A 19,751-nucleotide genomic window follows, 5' to 3' on the forward strand; every position below is an offset into this window, starting at 1 on the left:
ACATCACAACAAACTGTAGTCCGAATTTGAATATTGATAGGGTTGGATTTTGTCATTTAGGAGTTATAGTCCACCTACAATCCAAGAGTATTCTGAACTCCACCAATGATGGAATTGGTATACAGGACTCCATCATTGTTTGAGTCCACAGTGCTGTTTGGATGTAGGTGAACTACAACTCCCAAACTGGAAGGGTTTGGTGGGCATTGACCTTGAGTTTGGGAGTTGTAGTTCACCTACATCCAGACAGCACTGTGGACTCAAACAATGATCAATCTGAACCAAACTGGAAGGGTTTGGTAGGCACTGACCTTGCGTTTAGGAGTTGTAGTTCACCTACACCCAGAGAATGCTGTGGATTCAGACAATGATCAATCTGGACCAAACTTGACACGAGTACTCAATATGCCCAAGTGTGAACACTGCTGGAGTTTGGGGAAAATAAACCTTGACATTTGGGAGTTGTAGTTGCTGGGATTTATAGTCCACCTACAATCCAAGAGCATTCCGAACCCCACCAACAACTGAACTGAACAAAACTTGGCACACAGAACTCTTATGATCAATAGAAAATACTGGAAGGTTTTTGTGGTTATTGATTTTGAGTTTGGGAGTTGTAGTTCACTTACATCCAGACAGCACTGTGGACTCAAACAATGATCAATCTGGACCAAACTTGGCACGAGTACTCAACGTGCCCAAATGTGAACACTGGTGGAGTTTGCGGAAAATAAATCTTGACATTTGGGAGTTGTAGTTGCTGGGATTTATAGTCCACCTACAATCCAAGAGCATTCTGAACTCCACCGATGATGGAATTGGTATACAGGACTCCCATGACCAAGAGAAAATACTGGAAGGGTTTGGTGGGCACTGACCTTGAGTTTGGGAGTTGTAGTTCACCTACATCCAGACAGCACTGTGGACTCAAACAATGATCAATCTGGACCAGACTTGGCATGAATACTCAATATGCTCAAATGTGAACACTGGTGGAGTTTGGGGAAAATAGACCTTGACATTTGGGAGTTGTAGTTGCTAAACTTCACAAATAGTGAGCATTTCAAACCCAGCTTTCCAGCGAAAGGAGACAGAGCCAATGGGTTTACACCAAAAGCTACACCTTTATTATGGGAGGGTCCATTTGAAACCTATGAAGACACAACAGTATGTCCAGGGGAGAATATCCCATTCACAGCTTGACTGTCCAGAGGCCTTGGTGTCCTTGTAGCTGGGCAACAGAGTCCCCTGAGTGCAAAAAGGGTCCTTAGGAAGTCTAGAGCTCCCCTAGTTCACCTTCGAGGGTCCGGACCATCAGATAGAGCTCCGCCAGGCCCACAACGGAGGCGACAATCACAGCAGACAAGACACGCTGGAAGGAAGAGAGGAACGATGGAGAATTAGAGCGTCAGCTGTCCTTCTGATTAAGGATTCATCCCTAAGATAATGCATTAAGGGTGGACTAGATGACCTTTGGGGTGCCCCACTCACCCTATGGCTTTATGACCCCGGCTTTGGGAATGGGAGAACACAAATGCCGTTCTCTCATCAGACTCTAATGGGGGATGCTGGGTGTTGTAGTGCAACCGTATGGAGAGAACGGGGTTATTCCCATGTCTATTATGGCACTCACCGCCGCCATTTCTGCGAAGACGTACTGGCTGCCCAGGAAAGTACAAGCGAAGGCGGCTCCCACCGTGATGATGAAGTTGAAGACGTTGACCATCAGGGCTTTGGAGGACCGCACTGCAGGGGGGGGGGGGGAGGGAGGAAGAGGGGCCTGTGAGGCATACGGGGGGGGGGGGGTCTCCTTTGCAGGGTCTTGGGCAGCACGGACATTCACTAAGGGCGCAGCCACACCCTGGAACAAATGCGGTTTGGCACCACTTTCACTGCTATGGAACAATGGGACTTTTGCAAACCCTTTTCCCTTCCTCTGCCAAACTGAGCAAACGACAACTCTCATAGAATCATAGAGTCGGAAGAGACCCCATGGGCCATCTAGTCTAGCCCCTTGCCATGCAGGAAAAGCACCATCAAAGTATACCTGACAGATGGCCATCCAACCATCACCAACACCACTACCACCACCGCTACCACCATCAAGTTGGAAGAGACCCCATGGGTCATCTAGTCTAGCCCCTTGCCATGCAGGAAAAGCACCATCAAAGGATCCCTGACAGATGGCCATCCAACCATCATCAACACCACTACCACCACCACCATCAAGTTGGAAGAGACCCCATGGGTCATCTAGTCTAGCCCCTTGTCATGCAGGAAAAGCACCATCAAAGGATCCCTGACAGATGGCCATCCAACCATCACCACTACCACCTCCACCATCAAGTTGGAAGAGACCCCATTGGTCATCTAGTCTAACCCCTTGCCATGCAGGAAAAGCACCATCAAAGGATCCGTGACAGATGGAGATCCAACCAACACCACTACCACCACCACCACCACGTTGGAAGAGACCCCATGGGTCATCTAGTCTAGCCCCTTGCCATGCGGGAAAAGCACCATCAAAGTATACCTGACAGATGTCCATCCAACCATCACCAACACCACTACCACCACCGCTACCACCATCAAGTTGGAAGAGACCCCATGGGTCATCTAGTCTAGCCCCTTGCCATGCAGGAAAAGCATCATCAAAGGATCCCTGACAGATGGCCATCCAACCATCGCTACCACCACCACCATCACCACTATCAAGTTGGAAGAGACCCCATGGGTCATCTAGTCTAGCCCCTTGCCATGCAGGAACAGCACAATCAAAGTATACCTGACAGATGACCATCAATCTATCATGATCACCATCAGGTTGGAAGAGACCCCGACAGATGACCATTCAACCATCACCACCACCTAACCCCTTGCTATGCAGGGAAAGCACAATCAAAGGATCCCTGACAGATGGCCATCCAACCATCACCACCTAACCCCTTGCCATTCAGGAAAAGCACCATCAAAGGATCCCTGACAGATGGCCATCCAACCATCACCACCACCGCCACCACAAGCCACCACAATCATCAAGTTGGAAGAGACCCCAACAGATGGCCATCCAACCATCACTATCACCACCACCATGAGCCATCTAGTCATGGGAAGAGACCTCTCAAGCCATCTAGTCTAACCTCAGGCCATGCAGTAAAAGCACAATCCAAGTATAACTGACAGATGACCATCAATCCATCATCATCGAGTTGGAAGAGACCCCATGAGTCATCTAGTCTAATCCCCTGCTATGCAGGAAAAGCACCATCAAAGTATACCTGACAGATGACCATCCAACCACCACCATCATCGATTTGTAAGAGATCCCATGAGCTATCTAATTAACCCCCCACCATGCAGGAAAAGCACAACTGAAGTTTTCCTAACAGATGACCAGCCATCAACATCACCATCATCGTAGAGTTGGACGAGTCCCCATAAGCCATCTAGTCGAACCCCCTGCCATGCAGGAAAAGGACAATCAAAGCATACCTGACAGATGACCAACCATCCACCACCATCAAGTTGGAAAAGACTCCATGAGACATCTAGTTTAACCCCTTGCCATGAAGGAAAAGCATAACTGAAGCATACCTGACAGATGACCACCCAGCTATCACCAAATAGTACCTTCCTTCCAGGACAAAGAGGAGGAACCACTGGGGTGAAGCACCCTTTGGGTTCGGTCACTTAAACAACTACAGAGCCACTGAATCGTAGCATTGCCTGTCCCTCATTGGACTACAACTTTGTTGTGGACCTTCCTGAAATCAAGATCTGCTCCGTCCACAGCCTTCCCGGCATCTACCAAGGTTGGAACTCTATCAAAACAAGAGATGCAATGAGCCCGGCATGACTTGTTTTTGAGGAATCCATGCTGACTCTGCATAGCATCAAAGTGGTGCCAAACTGCATTCCTTCTACAGTGCAGATGTAGAAGGGGTTTGATTAAAGTCCTGATCGTAATCCTCTTGGCTCTCACCTTGTTTCCCGAACTCAGCCAGGTTTCCATAGCGGTTCAGCTCCTAGAAAGAGCCACAAACACATCTTAAAGAAATCCCAATCAGAGGATACTGAGATTGGCAACTGGCTCAGGTTATATCTCCAGCCCTTACCTGGGGGTTGATGTTCCTTGTGATTTTCCTATACTCCTCATTGGCCAGACGGGCCTTGATCTTCTCCAGTCGAGCCACCAATTCCGGATTCTGCGGGGAGAGGATGTAATAGTGAACGCTCTCCAATTCTATGCTGGACATCCCAACCCATGTATTATTATGCTTGTTTATATCCCGCTTTTTCTCTCCACAACCAGCTACGAGGATTGAATGAAAAGTAATGTCTCCACCTTCGTAACTCCTGTTATGTGGCAGGTACTGGCTTGTTCAGTAGACTCTCCTCTACAGTTCCATTCTGACGGGAAGCCTTAGCATTGAACAATTGTGTTGTTAAAGTGAAAAGTCATGCCTCCACCTTTGTAACTCCTCAGCAGATGGCAGTACTGGTATGCAGCAGGTACTGGCTTGTTCAGTAGACTCTCCTCTACAGTCCCATTTTGGCAGGAAGCCTCAGCATTGAACAGTTGTGTTGTTAAAGTGAATAGTAATGCCTCCACCTTCACAACTCCTCAGCAGATGGCAGTACTGGTATGTGGCAGGTACTGGCTTGTTCAGTAAACTCTCCTCTACACTTCCATTTTGGTGGGAAGCCTTAGCATTGAAGAGTTGTGTTGTTAAAGTGAAAAGTAACGCCTCCACCTTCACAACTCCTCAACAGATGGCAGTACTGGTATGGGGCAGGTACTGGCTTGTTCAGTAGACTCTCCTCTATAGTTCCATTTTGGCGGGAAGCCTTAGCATTGAACGGTTGCGTTGTTAAAGTGAAAAGTAATGCCTCCACCTTCGTAACTCCTCAACAGATGGCAGTACTGGTATGCGGCAGGTACTGGCTTGTTCAGTAGACTCTCCTCTACAGTTCCATGGCAGCAGGAGGTGTCACCCCAAAGGAGATTAATTAGAGAATGCAAGCTGTTTGTAGTGACTGTGTTGATGTGAGTACTGTGCATCATTGGGTGAGTAAGTTTAAAGGTGTTGAGGTGACACCTTCTGCTGTCAAGAATTCAATGTCTGCATGTTGCTTAAGTTGCATTGACCGACCGTCTGCGCAGGGTTCCCTAGTTCACACTTTAACAACACAACTGTTCAATGCTAAGGCTTCCTGCCAAAATGGAACTGTAGAGGAGAGTCTACTGAACAAGCCAGTACCTGCCACATACCAGTACTGCCATCTGTTGACTTACAAAGGTGGAGGCATTACTTTTCATTCAACACTCGCATGTATCTATTATTAGTATTAGAACATATTATTATTATATTTATTTATTCTCCACTTTTTCTCTCCATGAAGAGACTCATTATATATGCTTACCGATAATAAACTAATGTTTTATAATAAGTGTCTATACCTAATAATAGATTTTTTTTGAAACCATCCACTCTTTGCCTTGTGGTATTAATCCTGCAGAAGAGTCCTATCTGCTTCACGATGAAGGTTCAAGCCCTGGCTCAATCCTAGAAAAAGTCACACTTTCTCAGCCTCGAAATGTAAGCAAAATACAAACCCTTGGAGGCAATTTCTCTTCAGGGAGGAAGATCTCGCTGCCTTCCAGCAGTTCGTGAAGGTACGTTTGGGATCCTAAGAGGCAAAAAGACAACTTTTTATTTATTTCTAGGCATAATGTCATAATCTGCCTTGATGTATTGTTGAAAGATTTCATGGCCAGAATCACTGTGTTGTTGTGAATTTTCCAGGCTGTCTGGCCATGTTCCAGAAGCACTCTCTCCTGACGTTCCACCCACATCTATGGCAGGCATCCTCAGAGGTTGTGAGGTCTGTTGGAAACTAGGCAAGTGGGGTTTACAGGCTGAGAAAGGTGGTATACAAATACAGTAAATAAATAAAATATTTCCAACATTTATATGCCGCACTTCTCACCCCGAAGGGGACTCAGAGCGGCTTACAAGATATATCTACATACAGGTAAAGCTAAAAGTTTTCCCCTTGACATTAAGTCCAGTCGTGTCCTACTCTGGGGGTTGGTGCTCATCTCCATTTCTAAGCCGAAGAGCCGGCTTTGTCCATAGACACCTCCAAGGTCATGTGACCACTGGCACGACTACATGGAGCGGTACCTATTGATCTACTCAAAATCGCATGTTTTCAAACTGCTAGGTTGGCAGAAGCTGGGGTTGACAGCGGAAGCTCACTCCGCTCCCCAGATTTAAATCTGCGACCTTTGGGTCAACACGTTCAGCAGCTCAGCACTTTAATCCACTGTGCTACCGGGGGCTCCAGTATATACATACAATGTTTTATACTAATATAATCTATAATAATATAATATATAATACAATATTTATAATCTATAATAATATATACATACAATATATTATATTATTGGCATAGTATAATATCAGTATTATATATTACTATACTGTACTATACCATTATATTATAGTATTAGTAATATTACATGTAATATAAAATATATTATTTATTTTATTTACAACCTTTATATGCCGCCCTTCTCACCCCGAAGGGGACTCAGAGTGGCTTACGAGATATATATACATACAATAGATTATATTATTAGCATAGTACAATATCAGTATTACTTATTACCATATTGTACTATATGATTACATTGTAATTAGTAATATTACACATAATATAAAATATATTTCTTATTTATTTTATTTACGACCTTACAAGATATATATACCTACAATATATTATATTATTATATTAGTACAATATCAGTATTGCATATTACTATAATGTACTATACCATTATCTTGTAAACTTATTAGTAGTATTACATGTAATATAAATATATATAATTATGATATTATTTATTTATTTATTTACGACCTTTATATGCCGCCCTTCTCACCCCGAAGAGGACTCAGAGTGGCTTACAAGGTATATATACATATAATATAATATATTATATAATTAGCATAGTACAATATCAGTATTTAATATATATTACTATTTATATATCTGTGGACTGTCTGGGTCTGCTTGAGGTAAGTGTGAATGTTGTAAATGGCCACCTTGATTCGCATTTAATGGCCTTGTAGCTTCAAAGCCTGGCTGGTTCAGGAGAAGCACAACAATAACACTATGGTGATAATAATAATGACATATAATAATAATAGGGTTGCTGTGAGTGTTCTGGACTGTCTGGCCATTGCCCAGGGTCTGCTTCAGCCAAGTCTGAATGTTTTAAATGGCCACCTTGATTAGCATTTAATGTCCTTGTAGCGTCAAAGTCTGGCTGGTTCAGGAAAACACAACAATAGAATGATGATAAGAATGATATATAATAATGATATAATAAGGTTGTTGTGAGTGTTCTGGACTGTCTGGGTCTGCTTGAGGTAAGTGTGAATGTTGCAAATGGCCACCTTGATCCGCATTTAATGGCCTTGTAGCTTCAAAGCCTGGCTGGTTCAGAAAAAACACAACAATAACACTATGATGATAATAATAACATATGATAATAACAGGGTTGTTGTGAGTGTTCTGGACTGTCTGGCCATTGGCCAGGGTCTGCTTCAGCTAAGTCTGAATGTTTTAAATGGCCACCTTGATTCGCATTTAATGTCCTTGTAGCTTCAAAGCCTGGCTGGTTCAGGAAAAACACAACAATAACACTATGATGGGAATAATGATGAATAATAATAACATAATAGGGTTGTTGTGAGTGTTCTGGGTTGTCAGGTCATATTCCAGAAGCATTCTCTCCTGGCGTTTCGCCTGCATCTACAGCAGGCATCCTCAGAGGTTGTGCCTTGGTATTCTGGGCCAGAGGGAAGGGAATCTTCCTTACCGGCGTCTCGCAGGAAGCGGTGCAGCCTCCTGGCCGCAGCGAAGGGGAGCCGGCCTTCTCCCTTCCCTTCCAAGGCCTGCTCCAGCTCGGATCGCAGCTCTTCCGGCAAACGCAGGGCCTCCGATCCGGAAAGGAAGCTTCGAAGCGGCTCTCCGGCTTTCAAGGAGGAAGCCATTTTGAAAGTCAGGCTGTCATGTGACTGAAGGGGGGGGAAAAGCGAGCGGTGGGCGTGGCCTTCTCGCTGATTGGTCCTGCGCACGAAGGGGCGTGGCTTGGGGCGTTCCGCTCCCCGCGCGGGGCATTGTGGGATCGTGAGGGTGAGCGCCTCTGGTAATGGCGGCTGCGCGGAGCCGCGGCTTGGCTTTGGCGGCCGCTCTCCGCAAGGCCCGCTTCCCTCTGCCTCCGTCGCCCTCGGCCGGGCTCTGGAAAGGCCTCGGGGCCGGCGCTGAGCCGCCATTGGGAGCCTGGCCTGGCCTCCCCGCCAGGCGCCTCCTCTCCTCAAGGTAAAGGGGGCGGGGCTTGCGGGAAGGGGCGGGGCTTGCTCGAGGGGGCGGGGCTTCCCTTAAGCGATTCTTCCTCCTTGGACCACAACTCCCAGAATCCCTTTCGGGCACTGGACGCTTCCTCCTTGGGGTGAGTGTTTTGAAAGGGATTCTGGGACTTGTAGTCCTGTTGTGACCAGGCATGGGAAAGGGTTTTTCAGCTGTTTCTATGGTGGAGGATTACAATAATAATAATAATAATAATAATAATAATAATAATAATAATATATTAATACTATAATAATAATAAACACTTAGAACATTCATACTAATGTTATATATAAAAATTACTATAATATTACTGTTATTTATATTAATTAATGCAATAATATACGCACAATATTATATATAATAATAAACGGTTCCTAAACCTAAACGGAACCTAAACGGTTCTGGCCCAAGCTACCTATCTGACCGCATCTCTGCCTATGAACCCACCAGGACTTTGAGATCTTCCGGGGAGACCCTGCTCTCGATCCCGCCTGCTTCTCAAGCTCGGCTGGCGGGGACGAGAGATAGGGCCTTCTCGGTGGTGGCTCCTCGGCTGTGGAACGCCCTTCCTACGGACATTAGACTAGCACCATCTCTAATGGTATTCCGCAAAAAGGTGAAGACCTGGATGTTTGTGCAGGCGTTTGAGTAATTTAGTGCAATCTGGTAATGGAACATAGGAATGGAACAATGGACGACGAACCTGGACGACGCTTGGATGAGGAGAAGATTGGGTACGGTTGTTTTTTGTAATAATTGTGCATTGTAATGGCTTATTGGTAATTTATGGATAATGTGTTAAGTCAATTGTTATATGTTGTATGGAACCACTGCTGTTTCTACTGTTTTTACTGTTTGTGAACCGCTGTGAGTCGCCTTCGGGCTTGAGATACAGCGGTATAGAAGCAAAGTAAATAAATAAATAAATAAATAAATAGGTCCTGAGTCATGTATCGCTTTACTAATTGCTTCTGGTGATTAATATCTGCAGAGAAGATCCATGTAGCTTCATCCATTGGGAGGTTAAACTTTAACCACTTGCTTTGTTGTGAGCTTAACTGAGAGAGATGGAGGTTGACCTTTGAGGCCAGTCTGCATTCCAGCCGCTTGACCGCCTCCCTTGAGCTTGACCCCTTCTCTTTCCTCTCCTTAGGAATCGTCCCGAAGGCAAAGTGCTGGAGACGGTGGGCGTCTTCGAAGCGCCAAAGCAGCAGGGCAAATACGAGACCGGACAGGTCAGTGCAACTTTCAGGGCTTCTGCCTCCATGCCCTCCTGGGATTTGTAGTTCACTCAAGCACCAACTCCCAGATGCGCTCTGAAGCATTATCTCTCCCCCCTCTGCCTTTTTCTCTCTTTCAGTTGTTTCTTCACAGCGTCTTCGGATACCGGGGGATCGTCCTCTTTCCTTGGCAAGCAAGGCTTTATGACCGAGACGTCGCTTCTCCAGTCCCCGAAAAGTAAAGTCAAAATCTCATTCAGTGGAGGGCTTTTAAGCAGAGGTTGGATGGCCATCCATCGGGAGGGATCAGATGGCGTCTTTCTTTCCGGCAGATGGGTTTGGACTGGATGGGCTTTGGGTGTTCCACTAATCTATAGGTGGACATCTATGATATCGATGATTATTATTACTATTAAGCTTGATGGCCATCTGTTGTGAGGGATCAGATGGTGTCTTTCTTTCTGGCAGATGGCTTTGGACTGGATGGCCTTTGGGTGTTCCATCAATCGATAGGATTCTATGATGATGATGATGTTGATGATTATTATTACTATTAAGCTGGATGGCCATCTGTTGGGAGGGATTGGATGGTGTCTTTCTTTATTGCAGAAGGGGGTTGGACTGGATGGCCCTTGGGAGTCCTTTCCAACTCTATGAGTCTAATAATACCGTGATGATGATGATGATGATAATAATAATAATAATAATAATAATAATAATATAATAAATATAAATACATAAATAATAAAATAAATAATAAAAATAATAATGATGATGACGATGTTGCTATCTTACTGCCTGGCAGAACAGGGTTGGGCTGCATGGCCTTTGGGGATCCCTCCTGACAATAGGATTCTATTATTATTATTATTATTATTATTACTATTAAGCTGGATGGCCATCTGTCAAGAGGGATCGGATGGTATCTTTATAGCAGAAGGGGGTTGGACTGGATGGCCCTTGGGAGTATTTTTCCAACTCTATGAGTCTAATAATACTGTGATTCTAATAATAATAAAATCATAATAATAATATAAAATATAAAATATATAATAATAATAAATATAATAATAAATATAATAAATGCAACTTTTGATTTTGTGATACAAAATCCAGCATATAGATCTCGTTTGCTGTGACAAATTGTGCTTTTGTGTCAGCACAATAATAATAGATAGATAGATAATTATGATGATGAGAGGTCTTGTCCAACTCTATTATGAGTCTAATAATACCATAATAATAGTAATATAATAATAATAGATAATGATGATGACGATGTTGCTATCTTCCTGCCTGGCAGAACAGGGTTGGGCTGCATGGCCTTTGGGGGTCCCTCCTGACAATAGGATTCTATGATTATTATTATTACTGTTGAGCTGGATGGTCATCTGTTGGGAGGGATCGGATGGTATCTTTCTTTACAGCAGAAGGGGGCTGGACTGGATGGCCCTGGGGGGTCCTTTCCAATTCTGTGAGTTGGATACCTAGAGTTGGGAGGGAGCTCCATAGGTCATCCAGTCCAGCCCCCTTCTGCTATAAAGATACCATCCAATCCCTCCCGACAGATGACCTCCTTCTGAGCCTCCCATTTTGCCCAATATCCGGTCTGAGATGCTTTAGCCGCTCTCTTTCCTTCCAGAGGGGAGAACGGAGCCGGCCACGGATCCAAAGAAGTCAAAGGGAAGACGCACACCTACTACCAGGTCCTAATAGACGCCCGCGACTGCCCTCATATAGTAAGCGCGCCTCTCTTGGGTCCAGATCCATGGTCTCTGGGTGTGGGTGGACTACGAGTCCCATCATCCCGGCCTCAAGCGTTGTTCTCCTTGTCTCCCTCCAGTCCCAGAGATCGCAGACGGAAGCCGTGACTTTCTTAGCCAACCACGACGACAGCCGGGCCCTCTACGCCATCCCAGGTGAGCGAAGCGGGCGCCTCGAAGGCTCGGGAGGGACCCCCAAAGGACATGTAGTCCAGCCTCTTTCTGCAAATTTGCAGGAGGGCACCACCCAAGCCCTCCCGACAGATGACCATCGATTCTCTGCTTCAAAATCTCCAGAGAAGGAGACTCCTGGGCAGTCTATATGTCATTTATTATTATTACGTCTTGTCCAACTCTATTATGAGTAGCATTTAATACTGATATTGTACTATGCTAATAATATAATATATTATACGTATATATAAAAATACCATCCGATCCCTCCTGACAGATTGCCATCCAGCTTAACAACAACAATAATAATAATAGAATCCTATTGTCAGGAGGGACCCCCAAAGGCCATGCAGCCCAACTCTGTTCTGCCAGGCAGGAAGATAGCATTATTATTATTATTATTATTATTATTTTACTATAATTATGGTATTATTAAATACCATAATAATAGTAATATAATAATAATAGATGATGATGATGATGTTGCTATCGCTATTGCTATCTTCCTGCCTGGAAGAACAGGGTTGGGCTGCATGGCCTTTGGGGGTCCCTCCTGACAATAGAATTCTATTATTATTATTATTATTACTACTACTACTACTACTACTACTTTTAAGCTGGATGGCCATCTGTCAGGAGGAATTTACTAGATAATAATAACAATAATAATATAATGAATATAATGAATAATAATATATAATGAATATAATGAATACTATTAACAAATACTATTAATATTATTACTAGCAATAATACCATATTGTAATATTAGCAATATTTATTTATTTACGACATTTATATGTTGCCCTTCAGACCCCGAAGGGGACTCAGAGCGGCTTACAAGAGATATATACTTACAATATATTATATTATTAGCATAGTAAAATATCAGTATTAAATGCTACTATATTGTACTATACAATTATATTGTAATATTATTAGTAATATTACATGTAATATAAATATATAATTATAATATTAAATATATAATATAATATAATAATATAAGATAATACTATAATGTAATAATTAAAATATAAATAATATAATATATTAATAACAATAAATATAATAAATACTATGTTATTATTAATAATATATTATTATTATTATCATATTACTAAAATTATGGTATTATTAAATACCATAATAATAGTAATATAATAATAATAGATAATTATTATGAACACGTCAAACTACTCTGGGGCTTCCAAATTCAGACTGACAGAATTTTGGAGCAAAAATACTTATATTAAAAGCATTTCAATACAATTTAAAATCTGCCGATATATTTGTTGGGTGGGATCCTAAAAGAGCATCCAACCTGACCCCCTTTTGCAAGACAGGAATACACAATCAAAGCCCTCCCAAGAGATGACCTGTCCAACCCCTGCTTGGCTGGGACAGTGAGGGAATTGCTGCCAGACTTCAGAAAAATATCCTTTATTTCATTCTGGAAATAATAATGATAGTAATAATAATAATAATGAATTGTTTGCCCCTTTTTTCCTTCCTAGGCCTCGACTACGTCAGCCATGAGGACATCCTTCCCTATTCGTCCACTGACCAGCTCCCCATCCAGCATGAACTCTTTGAACGGTTCCTCCTGTATGACCAGGCAAAAAGTAATTTCAAACAAAAGTCTTTTATGTGGGGAGACAATGTTCTGCCAACTCAGGGGGCATCAACACTGTTGAATTATTAGTCATTGGGATGGATTTCTTGACTTTTTCTAGGCTTAGGATGTGAATTATGACTTGCTTTATTACTATTATTATATATGAGCACGGACTACGTTATCGTCGACATATTGGAGTTCTATAACAAATGCTGTAGGTCTTCTGAATGAGCACAGACTGTTATCATTGGCATATTGGAGTTCTACAGCATGCTGTAGGTCTTCTTCTGAATGAGCACAGACTATGTTATTGTCAGCATATTGGAGTTCTATGACAAAGGTCTTCTTCTGAATGGGCACAGACTGTTATTGCCAGCATATTGGAGTTCTATAACAAATCCTGTAGGTCTTCTGAATGGGCATAGACTATGTTATTGACAGCAGTTTGGACTTCCATAACAGATGCTGTAGGTCTTCTGAATGAGCACAGACTACATTATTATCGGCATATTGGAGTTCTTTAACAGATGTAGGTATTCAGGATGAGCACAAACTGTGTTATTGTCCGCTTTGTATACTGCTTTGAGTCCCTCTTGGGGTGAGAAAAGCGGTATACAAATACAATAAATAAATAAATTATTGTCAGCATATTGGAGTTCTATAACAAATTCTGTAGATCTTCTGAATGAGCATAGACTATGTTATTGTCAGCATATTGGAGTTGTATAAAAGATGCTGTAGGTCTTCTTCTGAATGAACACAGAGTACGTTATCATCAGCATACTGGAGTTCTATAACAGATGTAGGTCTTCGGAATGAGCACAGACTATGTTGTTGTCAGCATATTGGAGTTCTACAAATGCTGTAGGTCTTCTTCTGAATGAACATAGACTGTTATTGTCAGCATATTGGAGTTTTATAACAGATGCTGTAGGTCCTCTGAATGAGCACAGAGCATGTTATCATCAGCATATTGGGGTTCTATAACAGATGCTGTAGGCCTTCTGAATGAGCACAGAGACCGTTATCATCAGTATATTGGTGTTCTATAACAGATGCTGTAGGCCTTCTGAATGAGCACACAGACTGTTATCATCAGTATATTGGTGTTCTATAACAGATGCTGTAGGCCTTCTGAATGAGCACACAGACTGTTATCATCAGTATATTGGGGTTCTATAACAGATGCTGTATGCCTTCTGAATGAGCACAGACACATTTTTTCAAATGCGGTGCTCTTGAGTCCAAAATGTTTGTCTGTCTGTCTGTCTCTTTCAAGCGCCCCCCTTTGTGGCGAGGGACACCTTGTGCGCCTGGCAGGAGAAGAACCATCCCTGGCTAGAGCTCTCCGACGTTCACCGGGAGACCACCGAAAACATCCGGGTCACCGTCATCCCCTTCTACATGGGCATGCGGGTAAGCGGAGCAGCCTTCGGGGTCCGTGGGGCCGCCTCTGGGCCGGAGCCCCGGTCAGTGACCCTTGCGTCTTTTCTTCCCTCTGCAGGAAGCCCAGAACTCCCATGTGTATTGGGTGAGTGGATATTCACTTAATTCCTTGCATACCCTGTTTTGCCCCTGACAACATAGGAACCCCAAAGCAGCTGGGTGACCATCTGTCGGGAGGGCTTGGATGGTGTTCTTCCATTATGATAGAAGGGGGTTGGGCTGGATGGCCTTTGGGGGCCTCTTCCATTCTTAATAATAATAACAATTGATAATAATAATAAAAATATTTTTTTCATGCCAGGAACGACTTGAGAAACTGCAAGTCGCTTCTGGTGTGAGAGAATTGGCCGTCTGCAAGGATGTTGCTTGGATGAGCTACCATCCTGTGGGAGGCTTCTCACATGTCCCCGCATGAGGAGCTGGAGCTGACAAACGGGAGCTCACCCCGCTCCCCGGATTCAGACGTTGCCCAGGGGATGCCTGGATGTTTTTCTCGTGTCCCTGCATGGAGAGCTGGAGCTGACAGATGGGAGCTCACTCCACTCCCCGGATTCGGACGTTGCCCAGGGGATGCCTGGATGTTTTTCTCGTGTCCCTGCATAGGGAGCTGGAGCTGACAGATGGGAGCTCACCCAGCTCCCCGGATTCGGACATTGCCCAGGGGATGCCTTGATGTTTTTCTCATGTCCCTGCATGGGGAGCTGGAGCTGACAGATGGGAGCTCACCCAGCTCCCTGGATTCGGACATTGCCCAGGGGATGCCTTGATGTTTTTCTCATGTCCCTGCATGGGGAGCTGGAGCTGACAGATGGGAGCTCACCCAGCTCCCCGGATTCGGACATTGCCCAGGGGATGCCTTGATGTTTTTCTCATGTTTCTGCATGGGGAGCTGGAGCTGACAGATGGGAGCTCACCCAGCTCCCTGGATTCGGACATTGCCCAGGGGATGCCAGGATGTTTTAGATGGCCTTTGGGGGTCTCTTCCAACGCTGCTTAACAATATATAAAGAGTATATGTTTTGTGTATTGTTGAAAGCTTTCATGGCTGGAATTACTGGGTTGTTGTGAGTCTTTTGGGGTGTCTGGCCATGTTCTGGAAGCATTCTCTCCTGACATTTCACCCACATCTATGGCAGGCATCCTCAGAGGTAATAATATATTATACTATGATATAGCTAATCACCTCTCAACAAAGGATTCCCCCAGGCAGTAAGAAGCCAGACCTTGAAACTGCTAGGCCATTCCATACTAATCAAGATGACCAATTGTTACATTCACACCTACTTCAAACAGACAAGAGTTCTTTCTTTCTCCCACCTTGGACATCATTCCACAGATATATAAACCCCAATTTCCTAGTTTCCAACAGACCCCACAACCTCTGAGGATGCCTGCCACAGATGCAGGCGAAACGTCAGGAGAGAATGCTTCTGGAACATGGCCAGACAGTCCAGAAAACTCACAACCACCCAGTAAATGTTGTAGAATTATGCAGTTTGAAGGGAGCCCTAAAGGTCATCCAGTCCAACCCCATTCACGCGGGGATGCACCATCCAAGCCTTCCCGGTAGATGGCCACTCAGCCTCTGCTTAAAAAACCTCCAGAGGTAGAAGGAAACTCCTAGGAAGCCGGGGAGCTCTTCCTACACCTTTGTTTTCCTTCCTTCCTTCCTTTTTGGTCTAGTGGCGCTACTGCATTCGCCTGGAGAACCTGGACAACGAAGTGGTGCAGCTCCGGGAGCGGCACTGGCGCATCTTCAGCCTGTCCGGCACTTTGGAGACCGTCCGTGGCCGGGGCGTCGTGGGCAGGGTGAGTGTCATGGCCTTGGTGGTTGCGTGTTAAGAGGCTCCTTCTCGCTGGCCATACATTGTTGTGTTGCCAGAAAAGTGACCCTAACCTACAGATTATTAAGTCAGGCCTGGCAGAAGTTTCAAAACAAAAGACCTGCCAATTGAAAGACCTTTTTGTCTCTCTCTCTCTGTTTTTAGGAGCCCGTCTTATCCAAAGAGCAGCCGGCCTTCCAGTATAGCAGCCACGTCTCTTTGCAGGCCTCCAGCGGACACATGTGGTGAGGAGCGGAAGGAAATAATCATATTTTTATAATTAGAATTATTATAATAAATTATAATATATTAGAATGATATATAATAGTAATAGCAGAATATTATAATATTAATATAAATAATATTATATTATTTCCTTCCTTCCCTTTTCTTCTCTACCTCTTTCTTTCCTTCGCTTTTTGCTTCCTTCCTTCTCTTTCCTTCCCTCCCTCTTTCTCTCCATTCCTTCCTTCCTTCCCACCCTTTTCTTCTTTCCTTCCCTCCTTCCTTCTCTACCTCTTTCCTTCCTTCCTTCACCTTTTGCTTCCATCCATACTTCTGTCTTTCCTTCTTTCCCTCCTTCTTTCCCTTCTTTCTTCAATCCCTCTTTCCTACCTTCCCTTTTTTTCTTTCCTTCTCTCCTTCCTTTCTTCTCTACCTCTTCCTTCCTTCCCCTTTTTTTCTTCCTCTTTCTCTCCTTTCTTCCTTCCTTCCTTCCTTCCTTCCCACTTTGTTTCTTTCTTTCCCTCCCCGCCTTTTTTCTTCCTTCCTTCCTTCCTTCCTTCCTTCCTTCCTTTTTTTCTTTCTTTCTTTCTTCCCTTCCTTCCCTCCCTCTTCCTTCCCTTTCGTCTGTATCGTCATTTAGCTTTTCATCGTTTAGCTTTTTTGGGTTTTTAAGTCCTTTCCACTGTTTTTTTTTGGGGGGGGGGGGGATCATGAGTGATGGTCCCTCATTGATCTGTTAGGGGTGTAGTGTCCAAATTTCGAGTCAATTTGTCCAGTGGGTTTTGAGTTCTGTTAATCCCACAAACAGGCATTACATTTTTATTTATATAGATTAGTAATATTACATGTAATATAAAATATATAATGATAATATCATATTATTATTCCAGTGAGTTCTGACTAAAGCAGAATACAGTTGACACTCTGGCTTCCCTTGATCTGGACACCAGGCTCCTAGGAATGCAGCCTATTGATTGTGTTGGCCTTTTTTGCTGCCACATGACACTCCTGGCTCCCATTCCACCCATGGCCTCAATTCTCCCCATTGTTTCTCTCCTTAGAAGCATATAATGATAGAGTTGGAAGAGACCCCATGGGCCATCTAGTCCAACCCCCTACCGTGCAGTAACCATGCTCAGTGTCAGCACTGCACCACTTTCTCCTCCTTATGATGATGGTGGTGTTTGTTTACATCCTGCTTTCTCTCCCCTTAGGGGCACTTTCCGCTTCGAGCGTCCGGACGGCTCCCACTTTGACGTCCGGATCCCTCCCTTCTCCTTGGAAAGCAATAAGGACGAGAAGACCCCTCCTTCTGGCCTGCATTGGTAGAGCACCTTCATCAACCCCCCATTCCCCCCAATTTTGGACTGCTTTGCTTCCCCCTTTCCTTCCCTCAAAGCGAACTCCTTAACAGTCAGAAACTGCAACATGGGTTTCGATTAAAAGCACTAATAGCTATGGGTTCGAGGGAAGGCAGCCAATATTTCCATTCAATCTGAAAGTCGGGGGGGTTGGAAAAAGGGAGATCTAGTTTTGGGGGGATTTAGGAGTTCAAGAACTTGGGGATGGCCCCACCTTTGCTTTATAGGCCCGTGTGGTTAGAAATAATAATTTGGCCCATATCTCAATACTATGGGGTCCTGGGAGTTGTAGTTTGGTGAACTCTAACTCTCACAACCCCCCCCCCCCCCACAGCACACAAACTGGGTTAATTGTCCTGTGTAGATGCCTCTGTCCCACATTGTTGACCAATATGAGCGACCCCAAAAGGATTATTATAAAGACCTCTTCTGCTCCTGTTTCCTTTCTTTGGGGCTGGGAATCCAGAAGGTATTATTATTATTATTTTAAGCGATGATTTGGGGAGGTTTTTGGGGATTTCTCCCAGCTTGTGCTTCCAGAGGCCGGCCTTGCCATGTAAATACCTGTAAAGAACGTTCAAAAACAGTAATAATAAAAGGAAAATAAAATCAACATTGGGTTTTAAAACTTCAAAGGTGTGGAAGGCATCTCTGACCCCAAAGATGGGGACTGTGGTGGTCAAACAAACCCCCTTGAGGGTTTGCTTTGTTGTCAAAAGCGAGCTCTTCATTTTTCCCTAGCTCTTCAGTCACTTCACAAGAGTCCCCCCCCCCCCCCCAGCTCTGCTTTTGACTTCATCTCCTCATTGGCCACTCTGCTTGGGTGGTGATGGCACGATCGTCAGCATACATTGTATCCTCAGATCTCGAGATGCTCGTCTGCGCTTAAGGTGAAAAAAGCACACATCTATATGTTAGTGGATTAGGAATACACTGGTTTTACCTGTGATATGCAGTAAGAGCACCTAAAGCTTTGGAAAGCTTCTGTTCAACCATTTCAAAGCTTTCTGCTTGGGCTGTGATAGCATGATCGTCAGCATAGATAAAACTTAGATGGATTAGAAATCAGCTGGTTTACCCTCTAATAGGCACTAAGAGCACCTAAAGCTTCAGAGAGCTTCTGTTCAATCATTTCAAAGCTCCCTGCTTGGGCGGTGATGGCATGATCATCAGCATAGATTGTTTCCTCAGATCTCGAGATGCTCATCTGTGCTTAAGGTGAAAATCACATGTCTCTGTGTTAGATGGATTAGGAATCAGCTGGTTTCCCCTGTGATAGGCAAGAAGAGCACCTAGAGCTTCGGTGAGCTTCTATTCAACCATTTCAAAGCTTCCTGCTTGGGTGGTGATGGCATGATCATCAGCATAGATGGTTTCCTCAGATCTTGAGATGCTCATCAGTGCTTAAGGTGAAAAGCACACGTCTGCGTTTTAGATGGATTAAGAATCAGCTGGTTTCCCCTGTGATAGGCAGTAAGAGCACCTAAAGCTTCGGAGAGCTTCTGTTCGACCATTGCAAAGCTCTCTGCTTGGGCGGTGATGGCACGATCGTCAGCATAGATTGTTTCCTCAGATCTTGAGATGCTCATCTGTGCTTAAGGTGAAAAGCACATGTCTCTGTGTTAGATGGATGAGGAATCAGCTGGTTTCCCCTGTGATAGGCAATAAGAGCACCTTCTCATTAACCATTGCAAAGC

The 19,751-nt window shown here is 44.2% G+C and overlaps 2 protein-coding genes across 2 annotated transcripts; one reads left to right on the forward strand and one right to left on the reverse strand.

The window, feature by feature from the left end:
- Positions 1-1,276: 1,276 nt before the first annotated feature.
- TMEM199 (transmembrane protein 199) lies at positions 1,277-8,066 on the reverse strand. The gene is made up of 6 exons (XM_060757647.2): positions 7,892-8,066; positions 5,618-5,691; positions 4,116-4,205; positions 3,983-4,025; positions 1,634-1,746; positions 1,277-1,372 (listed from the first exon to the last, which is right to left on the reverse strand). The coding sequence occupies exons 1-6, from the start codon at positions 8,064-8,066 to the stop codon at positions 1,277-1,279; spliced, it is 591 nt and encodes a 196-aa protein (XP_060613630.2).
- Positions 8,067-8,184: 118 nt separating this feature from the next.
- On the forward strand, positions 8,185-18,689 carry POLDIP2 (DNA polymerase delta interacting protein 2). The gene is made up of 11 exons (XM_060756766.2): positions 8,185-8,394; positions 9,578-9,659; positions 9,785-9,882; positions 11,287-11,383; positions 11,488-11,563; positions 13,099-13,206; positions 14,479-14,615; positions 14,704-14,730; positions 16,329-16,454; positions 16,634-16,713; positions 17,908-18,689. The coding sequence occupies exons 1-11, from the start codon at positions 8,225-8,227 to the stop codon at positions 18,020-18,022; spliced, it is 1,116 nt and encodes a 371-aa protein (XP_060612749.2). The 5' UTR covers positions 8,185-8,224; the 3' UTR covers positions 18,023-18,689.
- Positions 18,690-19,751: the final 1,062 nt, after the last annotated feature.

Source organism: Anolis sagrei, chromosome 11 (assembly GCF_037176765.1).
Source record: "Anolis sagrei isolate rAnoSag1 chromosome 11, rAnoSag1.mat, whole genome shotgun sequence".
Classification (NCBI taxonomy): Eukaryota; Metazoa; Chordata; class Lepidosauria; order Squamata; family Dactyloidae; genus Anolis; species Anolis sagrei.

What these genes read in the sequence shown, in the direction of transcription:
- TMEM199 (XM_060757647.2), bottom strand. Translation starts at nt 8,066, where the DNA reads ATGGCTTCCTCCTTGAAAGCCGGAGAGCCGCTTCGAAGCTTCCTTTCC. An exon ending in GGCTGAGTTCGGGAAACAAG is followed by an intron (nt 1,747 to 3,982) that starts GTGAGAGCCAAG and finishes CCCCCCCTGCAG; the next exon opens with TGCGGTCCTCCAAAGCCCTG. An exon ending in TCTTCGCAGAAATGGCGGCG is followed by an intron (nt 1,373 to 1,633) that starts GTGAGTGCCATA and finishes TCTTCCTTCCAG; the next exon opens with CGTGTCTTGTCTGCTGTGAT.
- POLDIP2 (XM_060756766.2), top strand. Translation starts at nt 8,225, where the DNA reads ATGGCGGCTGCGCGGAGCCGCGGCTTGGCTTTGGCGGCCGCTCTCCGC. An exon ending in GCAAATACGAGACCGGACAG is followed by an intron (nt 9,660 to 9,784) that starts GTCAGTGCAACT and finishes TCTCTCTTTCAG; the next exon opens with TTGTTTCTTCACAGCGTCTT. An exon ending in GGCCCTCTACGCCATCCCAG is followed by an intron (nt 11,564 to 13,098) that starts GTGAGCGAAGCG and finishes TTTCCTTCCTAG; the next exon opens with GCCTCGACTACGTCAGCCAT.